This window comes from Lacerta agilis, chromosome 16 (genome assembly GCF_009819535.1).
Source record: "Lacerta agilis isolate rLacAgi1 chromosome 16, rLacAgi1.pri, whole genome shotgun sequence".
Taxonomy (NCBI): Eukaryota; Metazoa; Chordata; class Lepidosauria; order Squamata; family Lacertidae; genus Lacerta; species Lacerta agilis.
In genome coordinates, this window is record NC_046327.1 from 35,495,088 (window position 1) to 35,510,496 (window position 15,409).

At 47.0% G+C, this 15,409-nt stretch overlaps 2 protein-coding genes across 2 annotated transcripts; one reads left to right on the forward strand and one right to left on the reverse strand.

Annotated features, from left to right (window-relative positions):
* Positions 1 to 335: 335 nt before the first annotated feature.
* On the forward strand, positions 336 to 8,316 carry TIMM17B (translocase of inner mitochondrial membrane 17B). The gene is made up of 6 exons (XM_033173393.1): positions 336 to 436; positions 1,516 to 1,615; positions 4,917 to 4,980; positions 6,262 to 6,390; positions 6,502 to 6,612; positions 7,832 to 8,316. The coding sequence occupies exons 1-6, from the start codon at positions 411 to 413 to the stop codon at positions 7,918 to 7,920; spliced, it is 519 nt and encodes a 172-aa protein (XP_033029284.1). The 5' UTR covers positions 336 to 410; the 3' UTR covers positions 7,921 to 8,316.
* A 1,312-nt stretch (positions 8,317 to 9,628) lies between these two features.
* LOC117060833 (chemokine-like protein TAFA-1) lies at positions 9,629 to 14,528 on the reverse strand. Its single transcript, XM_033173394.1, has 5 exons — positions 14,512 to 14,528; positions 11,718 to 11,896; positions 10,599 to 10,739; positions 9,837 to 9,961; positions 9,629 to 9,659 (listed from the first exon to the last, which is right to left on the reverse strand). Exons 2-5 carry the CDS (start codon positions 11,863 to 11,865, stop codon positions 9,642 to 9,644), a joined length of 432 nt encoding a protein of 143 aa, XP_033029285.1. The 5' UTR covers positions 11,866 to 11,896; positions 14,512 to 14,528; the 3' UTR covers positions 9,629 to 9,641.
* Positions 14,529 to 15,409: the final 881 nt, after the last annotated feature.

Sequence of the window (15,409 nt, forward strand, 5' to 3'; positions counted from 1 at the left end):
TTCTAATTACACTCATTTCAGAATGGCTCAAAATTTAAATAAATATAAAAAGGTAGAAAATTTCACATTACAAGTCTTCAGACAACCCTCCTAGTGATGTTAATTGCTTACAATAATCTTTCAGATATCGTATAAATTTACTTCAGTCCTTTGGGAATACTTGATCATGCTGGATTCGGGTTTTTCCTGTCAGCTTCGCCAGTTCTGCAAAGTCCATCAGCTTCATCTGTCACTCTTCTTTCGTTGGTATTGAACGCATGCTTTTTCTAAACTTTCCTATCTCTAGAGTAGAAGAGCCCCCTTTCACGTGACTGAAGCTGGCCAATAGTTGGTTGTCACGTGATTCGGTCCCCGTGTTGTCTCCCTTTTCCCCCCTGTCACGTGATCCGCGGAGCCTGCGGCCGGGAGCCATGGAGGAATATGCCCGGGAGCCCTGGTAACTGGGAGCGGGGGCTGCCTGGGGCTTTGCCGCCCTCGCCCTGTGGCTCAGCGGGGGCAGGGAAGCGAGCTTGATCCGAGGCCCCGTTTTCCGGCCCCGGGAGCGGCGGTGGCGGGTGGGGGAGCCGCTCTGTTCGCCCCCTGGCTGGTGGGCATGTCCGTCCCGCGCCCCTTTCTCTCCGGCCCGTCTCCTCCTGCACCGACACAACAGCCCTGCGAGGTAGGGCCGGGTGAGCAGAGAAGCGAGCGGCTCCCAGCACTGCCCGCCGAGCCCGGTGGCTGAGGAAGGGCATCCTCCTGGGGCTCCGCGGCCCCACCTATGGACAGCCCAACAAGTGTTAGACGTATTTTTCTTAAAATTCCCTTATGGGATATCTAGAGCCTGTATAGGAGAACTCTCTCAGGAGATCTCTATGGGTCGGGGAGAAAGCAGAGGCAAGCAGAGTACAGTAGATTGAAAGTAAAGCGGCTAGTAAGCCTGATCTTTATTCAAAGAAATAAAATGTTGCAATAGGGTCCCAACTCACCACATGCAGGAGGGTGGAGAACCCCGAACCATGTAGCCCAAGACCACCCTCCAAAACATCATACATACATCACAGAAGGAGGCGGTCTCCAGCAGAAATCTGAGAGTGTTGATTCTCTCCTTGATTGCATTTTCTGGGTAGCCTGGACATCCTTTTGAGATAGTAAATACAGTGGTACCTCACAAGACGAATGCCTCATGAAACGAAAAAACCGCTAGATGAAAAGGATTTGCGATCGCAGTGGTGACTCGCAAGACGCATTTTTCTATGGACGTTTTTTGCAAGCACACACACACACCATGATTCACAATATATTGTGAGGTCAAAAATTATGAACCCGATATGATATGGACTTCATACTGGTTTTGCACAATATATCGATATATCACACAGACCTAGTGGAGGGAATTAGTCTATGTTCAACTTAATTGGGTTGCTGTAAGGTCTCATCACCCCCTCCCAAACTGCTTAGTGCCATTTCTAAGTCATCTCTCACTTTTGGGGGGCTTTCAGGGCCTCCACTAACTTCACTTCTCTTTCCATTTGGCAGCCCCTGGCGAATTGTAGATGACTGTGGTGGCGCCTTCACCATGGGGATGATTGGGGGAGGTGTCTTCCAGGCTGTCAAAGGCTTCCGCAATGCTCCAGTGGTGAGTCCCAACCTTCTTTTCTCCTTCCCTTTCCTTCAAGCTGCAAGTGATGGACATGGATGGGGTCAGAAGACATAGATTCATGAAGAACCCTGGCCCAGATTGGCTCATGCAAATCCTAAAACATTTCCCTACCTGTTCTTCCCCTTCCCCTCCACTCTCTTTCTTTGTCTGTTAGATTGTATGCTTGTGAATAGCCCAGCTTGTTTCCAAACTGGTTTAGAAATATTAATAATAATTGTTAAGGTCCTAGCACACGTATGGCGCTTTGAATGCCGATGATCCTGTAATGCACTTGCCTGAGATAAGAAGTGATCTAATATATGGTCTGAAGCTCAACATCAAAAAAAAACTAAGATCATGGCCACTGGTCCCATCATCTGGCAAATAGAAGGGGAAGAAATGGAGGCAGTGAGAGATTTTACTTTCTTGGGCTCCATGATCACTGCAGATGGTGACAGCAGTCCTGAAATTAAAAGACGCCTGCTTCTTGAGAGGAAAGCAATGACAAACCTAGACAGCATCTTAAAAAGCAGAGACATCACCTTGCCGACAAAGGTCTGTATAGTTAAAGCTATGGTTTCCCCAGTAGTAATGTATGGAAGTGAGAGCTGGACCATAAAGAAGACTGATCGCCGAAGAATGGATGCTTTTGAATTATGGTGCTGGAGGAGACTCTTGAGAGTCCCATGGACTGCAAAAAGATCAAACTTATCCATCCTTAAATCAGCCCTGAGTGCTCACTGGAAGGACAGATCCTGAAGTTGAGGCTCCAGTACTTTGGCCACCTCATGAGAAGAGAAGACTCCCTGGAAAAGACCCTGATATTGGGAAAGATGGAGAGCACAAGGAGAAGGGGACGACAGAGGGCGAGATGGTTGGACAGTGTTCTCGAAGTGACTAGCATGAGTTTGGCCAAACTGCGGGAGGCAGCGGAGGATAGGGGTGCCTGGCGTGCTCTGGTCCATGGGGTCACGAAGAGTCGGACACGACTGGAGGACTGAACAACAACAATATATGACATTTTTGGTTGCCAATGACAACCAGAAATTTTATAGCTAGTGGTCGTTTTGCTGTGCTGCTGGTTGGGTCTTCCAGCATGCCAATAATAGCAGACTGGTTGTGCTGAGCACAAGTTAGTGTGGATCAGCTGTCCTCAGAAGTGTGCCTGCTTTAGTGGGAGTTGGTGATTGCTGTGTATCGTCTGCCAAGAATAGATGTCGCTAAAGAGCCGATGCAGAATAGTGGCTCATGGTTTGATCCTTGTTGGAAGTTTTGGGATGCAACTCAGCATGGCTGATGGGGTTTTGCACTAGAGAAATTGGATTGAGAGAGAAAGCTTCAACCTTCCAATATTGCCAGTCGCTTCGAGAACACTGTCCAACCATCTCATCCTCTGTCATCCCCTTCTCCTTGTGCCCTCCATCTTTCCCAACATCAGGGTCTTTTCCAGGGAGTCTTCTCTTCTCATGAGGTGGCCAAAGTACTGGAGCCTCAACTTCAGGATCTGCCCTTCCAGTGAGCACTCAGGGCTGATTTATTTAAGGATGGATAAATTTGATCTTTTTGCAGTCCATGGGACTCTCAAGAGTCTCCTCCAGCACTTTTATCCATTTCCGCAGTCACACAACCAGTCAATCAGTAGCTGAACTGAGTTCCACACAGTCACAAAAACAAATTAACCGAAAAAGCCACAACAACGAAAATAAATAGCAAAAACAAAAGTGCCAAACTTAATCCGTTCCGGAAGTCTGCTTGACTTCCGAAATGTTCAAAAACCAAGGCGCAGCTTCTCATTGGTGCAGGCGCCCTGGAAACAATAGCCGACAGCCGCATCGGATGTTCGGCTTCCAGAAAAAGTTCGAAAACCGGAACACTTCCAGGTTTTCAGCGTTTGAGAATCAAGGCATTTGAGAACCAAGGTACCACTGTAGTCAGAAAAGGGGGCTGGGTGGGTGGGGGTCAGAAACATAACCGCTGTGCAAAACAGTTGTTGCCTGTATCACATCACAACTGGCAGATCTGAGGCACACCAAATAAGGATTGCTGCATCCTTGGATCCCCATGCTCCTTTCCCCTCAGCTGAGGAAAATACACAGGCAGAATTTGAGGTGTAGGATTCCACAAAAGTGGCCACTGGGCTTATAGTTCTATAACTGGCTTGTGCTCCAGAACTGATCTCTGGGCAGAAAATTGCTCATGGCTGTGTAGGCAGCAGCAAGGGAGGACATATTTCTATTCTGAGCAGGTGGCGCTGCCACTTTTGGCACCATCTCAATAAGTGTCGCTCCACTTCCTCCTCCCTGTCGCTTGGGATTCAAGCGCGTAGAGTCTGTGCTCTTGCTGCTTGTATGTCAAGCCTGTCTCCTCAGTTTTGAGGATTTATTCTCCGTCTCCAGGCTCTAAGTGCTTAGAGGAAATCCCAATGGTCCAGTTTTGAGACTGTTTTTTCCCTGTTGTGGGCGATGGAATCCTTGAGGCCGGGTCTTGCTTGTGGCACCTGGAAGACCTTCAGAAGCACTCTGAGCATTTCCAAAGTTCAGCACAACAGTGGCACAAACCCCCTGTGTGTTCCTTCCTGGCTCCAAGCTGGAATGGGAATGCTGGTCAGCCAGCCAGCATGGGAATGCTGAGAGCCAGCCAGTGTGGTGTAGTGGTTAAGAGCAGCAGACTTGTAATCTGGTGAACCGGGTTCGCGTCCCCGCTCCTCCACATGCAGCTGCTGGGTGACCTTGGGCTAGTCACACTTCTTTGAAGTCTCTCAGCCCCACTCACCTCACAGAGTGTTTGTTGTGGGGGAGGAAGGGAAAGGAGAATGTGAGCCGCTTTGAGACTCCTTAGGGTAGTGATAAAGCGGGATATCAAATCCAAACTCTTCTTCTTCTTCTTCTGGTCCTTTTATACTGTACTTCAGAGAGGATACCTGGATGTTTTCTTCTGCATGGCAAATGGCATCTTTCAGTGATGGTGGATGATCTAGATTGCAGAAGGTGTCTTTCAAAAACGCTCCCTGGTGCAACCCTGATTTCATTGAGATGCCCTGTGTCTGTTTCTAACTTTTTTTTGTGGGGACACCAGGAGCATAGCTGTCAACTTTTCCCTTTTTTTAAAGGGAAATTCCCTTATTGAGACCTGTGGCATCTGGCTCCACAGAATCATTGGCGTTTGAGAATTGTCCTGCCTTGGCTCCCCTTAGCCTCTTGTACCCTGTGCTTGAACATTTTCCCCCCCAGGGTGTGGTTTTCTCCCCCAGTCCATTGTGACTTTTGACTAAGGTAGTTTCTCCTCCTCTCTTTCCTAGGGTGTCAGGCATCGGTTCAAAGGCAGTATGAATGCTATCAGAGTCAGAGCCCCACAGATTGGAGGTAAGGGAAGTGACCCGATCCTTGGATCGGCTGGTGGGGATGTGGGCAGTGTTGTAAATTAAAAAGTTGGATCAGACAGGTTGTGGGGTGAGGTGGATCAGGATTTGGCTTATTTTAAAGGAGAACCAGCAGTGCTGTATTGTGGGTAAAAGTGTCAGACCACAGTTCAAATCCCGCCAGCTTTGAAGCTCACTGGATGTGACCTTGGACCAGTCACTGTCGCTCAGCCTAGCCTACCTTACAAGGTCGTTGTGACCGTAAAATGTGCGGAGTGGGGCATCCCAGGGGGAAGTTTCAGGAAAAGTGTGATATAAATCAAATATAACTAAGGAGGCAGGAATTAAAGAGAAGAATGTGTTGAGTATGAAGTGCTGGCTTGGAGGCTGTTTTGTCATATTGAGTTAGTTGTATAGCCCAGTCCCAAAGCTGATAATGAAATCCCATATTTGTTTGGTCAAAAGTAAGACCATATGTATTCAGTGAGGCTTACTCTTAGCTATGTGTGTTTGGGATTGTGGCCTTAGAGTAAGTGACTCAATAAATGAATCCTAGTGAAACAGAATGGCATTTCACCATTATAAACCTTAACTTAAATCCCCCCTTTTCTGGCTCAGCCTAGAGCTGGAAAATGCAACTCCCCCCCAAGTAGTTCTCAAAGTGGTTCTGAAGTGGCTCAAAGTTCAACTTGGGCAAATCCTACAGCAGGAGGTGGAGCCATACTTTTCTTGAGGGAAGGGAGGCGTCCACTAAGAACGTCTCTCTTCGCACCCTTCCATTAGTGATCTTGATGGTACCATTAGTGATCTTGAAGATGGTGAGTGTCTTACCACCTGTGTGATTCTGATTGCACAGAACTCCAAGTGCCTGGCAAACGAGCCGTGAGTCAGTGTTTTATTACAAAATCAAAACAAAACAAAAAATTGTTTCTGCCTTTCATAATCCTTGGAGATAAGTTTAACAATCTGTTCATGGGGAGAATATAACTTGTGTATCCTGGAGTGGCTGTTGGCCCTTCTTCAGGAGCTCCAAGCCTGTCACTCTCCCTATCAACCCCTGGTGCTCCCCCAGACCCCCGTAAGGCTGCCTCGTTCTTTGCCAGCATGTTGTCAGAGTTCTACCCGATCTCAGCCCAATTCAGCATGTGCGCAGGGCACATTTTGTAAGCCGAGCATTTGGCTTTGCTTGGCACAGAATCCTGATACCTTTTGGTGCCAGTTACAAATGAACATCCCTGAGCCCAGCTGGTGGCTCCACATGCTCTCCCTGTGTTCCTCCTGGCAGGCAGCTTTGCAGTGTGGGGCGGGCTCTTCTCCACCATTGACTGCGGCCTAGTGAAGATGCGCGGCAAGGAGGATCCCTGGAACTCCATCACAAGCGGGGCACTCACGGGAGCTGTGTTAGCATCACGCAGTAAGTGGTGGCCTTTGATCCTATTACTGCAGTGCCTCCACTTTTCCTTTTAACCTCCTGTGGCTGAGCGCTGAGCCAGGGCATTTGGGACTGAGAGTTCTTTCCCCTTAGGTGGTCCCTTGGCCATGGTCGGCTCGGCTATGATGGGAGGCATCTTGCTTGCCCTGATAGAAGGTGTCGGGATTTTGCTGACGAGGTACACGGCCCAGCAGTTCCAGAACCGTAAGTTCCAGCACGGCGGCAAGAAACAGAACTCGGGATTTCCCCAGAGGGATGGATCTGGACTAGGAACGGAAGGACCTCTCTGCGCTTTGGTTTTGGCCCAGGGTTCCACTGAACAATCACACCTGCACTCTTAAGAGAAAACAGCTCCCCAACCAGGCTTCCTTGTGGATAAACGAGTGGGATTATATAAATCTTTCCAGTAGCACCTTAGAAACCAACTGAGGTTGTTCTTGGTATGAGCTTTCGTGTGCATGCACACTTCTTCAGATACCATCTGAAGAAGTATCTGAAGAAGTGTGCATGCACACGAAAGCTCATACCAAGAACAAACTCAGTTGGTCTCTAAGGTGCTACTGGAAAGATTTTTTTTTATTTTGTTTCGACTATGGCAGACCAACACGGCTACCCACCTGTAACTGGGATTATATAGTTTGGGGCAGGCTGAGTTCTCAGTCGCTTGCAGCTCTGTTCTGTGGGACACAGTCAACTAGGTGAATTCTGGAACCCATTCGGGAGAAGGCAAAAGCCTGGTGTCATCTGTGTGGGAGAGAGAGCATGCAGAGGCACTGTGCTCCTCCTGCCTCTGCACCCCTTCACTTTCTCCCTCCTGGGTGAGCGGCTGCCACTCTCTCATGTTTCCTGCTTGGCTGGGGGTTGGACTGGATGGCCCTTGTGGTCTCTTCCAACTCTATGATTCTATGTATACATGGGTGTGGGGGGGGGGGAGTGACAGGCAGCGTTGCTGTGGGGGCAAAATTTGCCTCCAGCCCTGACAGTGCCTGGCCTGGTCTCCCCTGACACCAGGGTGGTGTTACAATACATGCAAGTGCTTGTCGTTCCACCGCCCCCTTGGCAAAATATAGAGCCTTCTGCCACTCCACTTGCTGAGATTGGCATTTTGCTGCTGCTTCTATAAATGCATGCAGAAGTTGCACTCCTTTCCCACGGTGTCTGACACCCTCCCTTGTCCCTTTCACAGGTGTAAATTCTGACCTGCTCTGCATTTTCTTGCCGCAGGAGTTGGGTTTTGCTTTTCACTTTTTTTGTTAATGAGTCACCCTCACCCACATCCACATCTCTCCTCCCGATTGCACCTCGGCTGCCTCCATTGATTTCTATCCCCAGAGACAGTGGCCCTTGGCTGCCCAAAACATGAATCATTGCACACACATCTCTTCCCCGCTGCTAACTGTCCCTTCTTGTCTTCACTTCTCAGCCAACCCCTTTGGTGAAGACCCCAGTCAGCTGCCTCCTAAGGATGGCTCGCCACCTCCAGGGTATCCAGGCTACGGACATTATCAATGAAACTGTTTGGGTCGAAGGAGATGTCTATTTTAGTAGGACTGGAGCAGGAACTTCCCCATTGAAGCTACTCAAGACGTTCACACGGCAGCAGGCAACACCCCCCCCCCAAACCCCAGCATTCAAGGGATGCCATTCCAAGAGTTTTCTTTGGGAAGGAGGGAGGGAGGGAAAGAGGTCAGGGGCTTAAGCGATATTTGAACCATGTAATATCTACCTCTCTGGTGGGCTTTTGTGTTGATGGCACGATGAGCCCCAGGAATCCTTCCATGTGTGCTGGGGGATCCAGAGCCTGTGCTGGGGGATCGGCTAACACGAATCCTAAGACCACGTTTCTTAGCTCTGTAGCTTCTGGATGTGTCTAAACGATTAAATGGTCATGACGAAGGACTTTAGAAAGGCTGTCTCTCCCTGGCTTTCGAGTGGTGGGGCTTTTCCTGCTTTCTCTGTAGTCTGAGAGCCCGTCCCAGGTTAGCTTGCAAAAATCTGTCAGCAGAGCAGTGTGTGCCTTGTTCTACCAGGTACTGTGTGCAGTTAACATGGTGCGATTGTAGCAAGGAAAAGCTGTGCCAATGTATCAAGAGCCATGGCACCATGCTCCCAAAATAAGACTCCCTATTCTACATCGGGGGCTCAGTTAATCCCTCTGTTTTTGCTGCCTGCTTGAGGCTGCAGAAACAGTGGGGTTGTCAAAAGGCATAGAATAACACGCAGGAATAACATGGTTGGTGGACCGCATTCAGCTTAGTGGATCAGTTGTCCTGGGCTGCCCTGGAGCCAAGTTTTACCCCCAATAATGTGACGCACTGGCCTCCAGCATCTTTAACTTTCCGAACGAAGACAGGTTGGAGGGCCGAAGAGGGTAGCAGAGCTTCTGATCTGCCTGCAGTTTCCACGCAGCATAAAGAAACAACCCTTTTAATTGCGGGATGCAGAAGGATCTGAGGCTCTGCTGGGATCCAGGTTGACATCATCCTCCACATCTGAGCCAAACATTTCTGATCCTTGAAAATGAATGGTGATTGCCGTTTTATATGTTTTTAATGCTGGGTCCATGCACTTCCATTTTTATACAAAAGCCTACTAACATGTTGGGGGGAGGGAAACCCTATTTTATAAATGATTTGCTATGATGCTCATTAAAAGTGAGTGCAAACCATCTTTACATATAAAACCAGACCTCTTTATAGCACACTTTTCGGACTGCAAATCCCCTTCTCTTTGGCTTCCTTGTATTTTAAGATCTTTTCAAAGAAAGATGGTATGTATTATCTGTTACACAGGTGTAAATACAAACTGGCTCTATGGCTTCTGTCCTGGAGAGTTTAATTAGACATCTGCCGAAAGGGAGGGGAGGAGGGGGAGGAGTTAGCTGTGCAGGCTGCATTGAGGAGGCACAGAAGGAGTCTGAGCTGACATGCTGCATTGCTATTAATCCAGGGGAACAGATTTTAGCCTTTGCTCCGATGAAGGCGAAAAGGTCTTTGATTCCATTCCTAGCCAAGGACGGCAGCAACCGTTGGAAAAGGCACCAAAGCCCAGTCTGGGTACCAGCACCTGCTCTCCCCAGCCTCTTGATCTTCCCCATCGCAGTGTAGCTTCCTTTGTAATATTTGGTCCTGTGGCTGTGTAAGGAATCGCATTTCCTACTATCATTTGTAGCAAAGTCCTCTGGCCATCGCCAGGTATCTGTCGTGTTCACTTGGGAGGTGTTGTTGCAGATCTCAATGCCTGGGGTGGATCTGAAAGGGAAAACAAGACAACTCATCAGATGGAGAAAGGAGGTGAGCCTTATCCACAGGACCTGCTTAAAAAACAAAACGCAAAACAAGACGGGGGAGCAGCCAGGAAGTGGAAAAGGAGGCTTGGTACACATTTGTAGGCTTCACCTCCTGTTGGGAATGTTAAGGGACTAGTACCTTGGTGGTTTTGACACGATTTCCTAGTGAGCACATCCAGCCGGAATTGTCAGGCAGAGCTTTGCACTCCTCTTCAATCTGGCAGGGCTCCATGTCACACCACCACTTTCCAGTTACAATGGAAGCTGCAGAGTAGAAATAAGGATCTGTCTCCGCCGCCGCTTGTTCCAAAGTGGACAGCCTCTCCTATCCATGCAATCCCTTTAGGGACAGGCAAGCTATAGGTCAGGAGCAGCTGTGAGCCTCCCAACGTCCTCCTGAGCCACAGACCAAAAACATTGACTTGCCTGGCTGTTCTAAGGTTTGCATCTTGCTCTGTCCCAAAGATTCAAGGCATATTGCATTATAAAAATTTTAGAAGTGCAGTAAATCCCATAGGCTTGAAGGGCTGGGCTACCACAGTCACCAACCCATTCCCTTGCATCTTGCCCAAGGGATCCTCTACACAGCTAACGTTTATTATTTCACATTACCTTCACCTCTCAGAAAGGGGACTGTAATGATCATGCCCTTTCATCATCTGTCCCTGAATTCTCTTGCTTCACCATCATTCCCTCCAGCATTCTGGCCTCTTTCCTTCCCCATTCTGCATCCAATCCTTCCCCATTCTGGCCTCTTTTCTTCCCCATTCTGCCTCCAATCATTTTCCTAGTTCCCCCTCTGTCCAAGGCCCCAGGTGTTTGGGTTCCTTGCATGTTCCTTGGTCCCCTTGGACTTCCCTCCCTCTGGAAGTGGGGAGAGGCCTTGGCTCCAAGCACTTACTATCCACGCAAGAAGGTTTGCCACGGGTTGTCCCAGCCACTTTCCCCGGGAGGCAGGAGCACTGGATGGTTTGGGACCTCTCCTCGATGTGGTTGCGGTTACAGCAGCGGCGGATAGCAATCACCTTGCAGGTGCCGCCACCTGGAGCAGGGAGGAAACAAAGACCTGAGGTGGGAGCCGTCAAGACCTCCCTTTGAGAAACCACAGCAAAGTCCTGCACACTCCTTTCTCATCGGCTATAGCCTTGGTCTGTGAGAGTCCCACCTCCTAACCCTTCCCCATGCTTTGTTTCCCTTACTGGCATTAGACTGTCATACAGGTGAAACTCGAAAAATTAGAATATCGTGGAATGGTTCATTTCTTTCAGTAATTCAACTTAAAAGGTGAAACTAATTTATGAGATAGACTCATGACATGCAAAGCGAGATATGTCAAGATTTTATTTGTTATAATTGTGATGATTATGGTGTACAGCTGATGAGAACCCCAAATTAACAATTTCAACTTTGGGGTTTTCATCAGCTGGACGCCATAATCATCACAATTATAACAAGCAAAGGCTTGACATATCTCGCTTTGCGTATCATGAGTCTATCTCATATATTAAACTCCAGTAGCTAATGAAAACAATTGCTTACATAAATGGACTTTTCCACGATATTCTAATTTTTTGAGTTTCACCTGTATATATTGTAATGCCTGCCCCTACCACATGAGCGTTGGCTGCCTGAAATCTTCCAATTCCATATTTTGTGTGGTGCTGCCCTTGTGAGGAGTTTCAGCATACACTGTTCTGGCCTGTGGAACTCACAAAGACTCCAGCAAGGGTTTGCCTTCCTAACTGAAGGTCTTGCTCAATCACGCTTTGGAAGTTGAGAATGTACAGGAAAAATGCAGATGTTGTAATGGTGCGTGCATAAAATAATTGGGACTTCAGCAAGTAAAATACAGCGGTGTAAAATGGGTAATGTGTAGCTTGGCTCTCTTTTCCGAGTACATGTGATTGAACTGAAAGCAGGCCAAAGACCCAAATCTAGCTTCCTAATAACAAGACAGGGAGTGGGTACATTTTGCTTCTTGCATGTCCAAAACCCCTTCTCCAAAAGAGAGTTGACTCACTGATCACTGGGACTTGATCTCCTGTGGTTTGGTACCAGTACTGGTCGTGATGATGCTGTTGAGTGTGAACAGGGAACTCCTGAGCACAGGTTCCTTGACACAGAAGAATGGTAAAAGCCATGAAGATTACTGGAGCAGAAGGGCACATTGTGGTAGGTCTGGAGAGGAGGGCAGTGGGGCTGGTGGAAGGGAGGGAAGAGAGAGGAGATCCTCTTAACAGTTCAGTTAGTAGTGTTTCTTCCTTGGCCCATCAGGTTCTGTCTTAAGCTAAAACAAAAACAAAAAAAAATTCCTTCCAGTAGCACCTTAGAGACCAACTAAGTTTGTTTTTGGTATGAGCTTTCATGTGCATGCACATGAAAGCTCATACCAAGAACAAACTTAGTTGGTCTCTAAGGTGCTACTGGAAGGAATTTATTATTATTATTATTATTATTATTATTATTATTATTATTATTATTACTATGGCAGACCAACATGGCTACCTACCTGTAACTGTCTTAAGCTAGTTTTCTATGGGTTGGGGAGGTTTTTTTTTGGGTTTTTTTTAATGCTCAGGGAGCATTCAAACATACAATTCCACCCACTTGCATTCTGAAGTGGCGCTGCCCCTTGTGGACTATATAGTATGTGCTTTTTCCTCAAAAGTTTGATTTGGCTCTCCAGAAAGTTTGGCAGACACCTCGTTAATGTCTTGGGCTCTTGGACCACAGATTTTCTGAGAAAAATACAATCTTTGAATAACCTTCCTAACAATACTATTCTAGTCACTATGGATGTGGAATCTCTGTATACCAACATCCCACACAACGATGGTTTACAAGCTATAAGGAACACCATTTCAGATAAAACCACAGCGGACTTTGCTACAAAACTCTGTCATTTTGTCCTTACCCACAACAACTTCAAATTTGGTGAGGATCTGTTCCTTCAGATCAACGGCACAGCAATGGGCACCCGCATGGCCCCACAGTATGCCAACATCTTCATGGCAGATTTAGAACAACGTTTCCTAAACTCCTACCCACTCAAACCTCTCTTGTACCTGCGTTACATTGATGATATTTTTATTATCTGGACACATGGTCAACAGACCCTGGACACCTTCCACAAGACATTCAATGACTTTCACCCCACCATCAACCTAACTATGAACCAATCTATGCAAGAAATACACTTTTTGGACACTACTATAAAAATACAGGATGGACACATAGACACCACCTTATACCGTAAACCAACTGACCGACAAACATATCTACATGCTTCTAGCTACCATCCCAAACATACCAAACAATCCATTGTATATAGCCAGGCCCTACGTTACAGCCGCATCTGTTCCAACTCTACAGACAGAGACTCTCACCTAAGAGATCTACAGCAAACCTTTTTAGAACTAAAATATCCACCTGATGAAGTTAAACAACAGATCGACAGAGCCAGACTGATACCCAGAGAGAACTTGCTGCAAGACAGACCCAAAAAAGAAAATAACAGAACACCACTAGCCATCACATACAGCTCCCAAGTTAAAACAGTACAACGCATCATCAGAGATCTACAACCTCTCCTAGACAATGACAGTTCTCTTTCTCAAGCTCTGGGAGGAAGACCCTTCATCGCCTACAAACAGCCACCCAATCTCAAACAGCTCCTCACCCACAATAATACAAAAACAGGACTCAACATGGACACTGGTACCAGAGCCTGCAATAAACCCAGATGCCAACTTTGCTGCCACATAAACCCGGATAACACCATTACTGGTCCCAACAACATCAAACACACCATCTCAGGACTATTTAATTGCTCATCTTCCAACATTGTGTATGCAATCAAATGCCAACAGTGCCCTTCAGCTCTCTATATTGGACAAACAGGCCAAACCCTACGCCAAAGGATAAATGGACATAAATCTGATATCAGGAATCACAAGACAGAGAAACCAGTAGGAGAACACTTCAATCTCCCAGGACATTCTATAAAAGATCTCAAAGTAGCTGTCTTAATACAAAGAAATTTCAGAAATAGACTGGAAAGAGAAGTGGCTGAATTGCAACTAATCACCAAACTTAAAACCATGGAGAAACCTGGTTTGAACAAAGACATTGGATTCTTATCTCATTATACATAACAAAGCTATCTTTAGCCATCTCACCCCTTGCCTTTCCCTGCAAGACTAATTGCAGCCGTTTAGAGTCGTCATCAGGTTTTCCACACTTATCAGCCTATCACCCATTCCCACCCCCCTTCTGAGTAATACCCCTCCCCACTCCCCCACTATATTTAAGGATCTGGTGACTTCTGTTTCAGTGTATCTGAAGAAGTGTGCATGCACACGAAAGCTCATACCAGGAACAAACTCAGTTGGTCTCTAAGGTGCTACTAGAAAGAATTTTCAATTTTGTTTTGACTATGGCAGACCAACACGGCTACCCACCTGTAATTGGGCTCTTGGGAAATCCATGGTTGCATAGGCATGAGACACCCCTGCCCCCAAGGAAAAAAAACAAATATATTTATATAGCTCTGTGCTTTTCTTACATTGTAGGATGAAAGATGAGCTGTGCTGGGTGAGATCAAATACCTGTCCAATCCAGCACCCTGTGGCCAATCAGAGGCCTTTTTGGGGCAGAGGGGAGCACAAACAGGAGATGGGTACAATAGCCCTATTTGCAATTATTCCCCAGTGACTGGGACTTGGAGGGAGTATAGAGCCATCACAGCTTGTATTGAGGGCCTTATCCTGTCCATGCACATATTTTTTGTATGTTGCATTTAAGAAGTTTATTACCTGCCGTTCAAAATGAATTATTCCCACGGTGGTTTGCAACTTGTGCAATATACATATACATATATATGATTGGCTGCTACTTCTCCAGGCAACCACGAATGCCTCTTCAAGAAAACTGCCCTGGCTGATATCTTTGTGGACTTTTTCCTCGCACATTAATTCCTATACAGATATCATGCCTGTGTAAAGAAAACATTACACATAGATCACATGTACGCAGTGCATCCATGCAGTAGGAAATAATGTTCATTTATCATACAAGATTGTGGGTTCATGATTTTCTGACCAACAATAATTAAACAACAACAACCCCAGATCATTGCTCTCCTTCCAACAGGATCCAGTCTTGTTGCAGAAATACATGAGAGGTAAATGCAATGCAGCCTGGGGCACTCCTAGGCTACACCCTGCAAATCAGAGTCTTCCAAAGGGATGGTGATGTTTGAATTCCTTCAGCATAATGGAAGAAGAAGAAGAAGAAGAAGAAGAAGAAGAAGAAGAGGAGGAGGAGGAGGAGGAGGAGGAGGAGGAGGAGGAGGAGGAGGAGGAGGAGGAGTTTGGATTTGATATCCCGCTTTATCACTACCCGAAGGAGTCTCAAAGCGGCTAACATTCTCCTTTCCCTTCCTCCCCTACAACAAACACTCTGTGAGGTGAGTGGGGCTGAGAGACTTCAGAGAAGTGTGACTAGCCCAAGGTCACCCAGCAGCTGCATGTGGAGGAGTGGAGACGCGAACCCTGTTCACCAGATTACAAGTCTACCACTCTTAACCACTACACCACACTGTCTATCACTGGAGACAGATAAGGCAAGGCTTATCTGCATACTCATGAAGAATCACAAAAATACTAGATTTTAGGGAGAGACAGAATGCATTTATTCCATTCTCTGCCATAA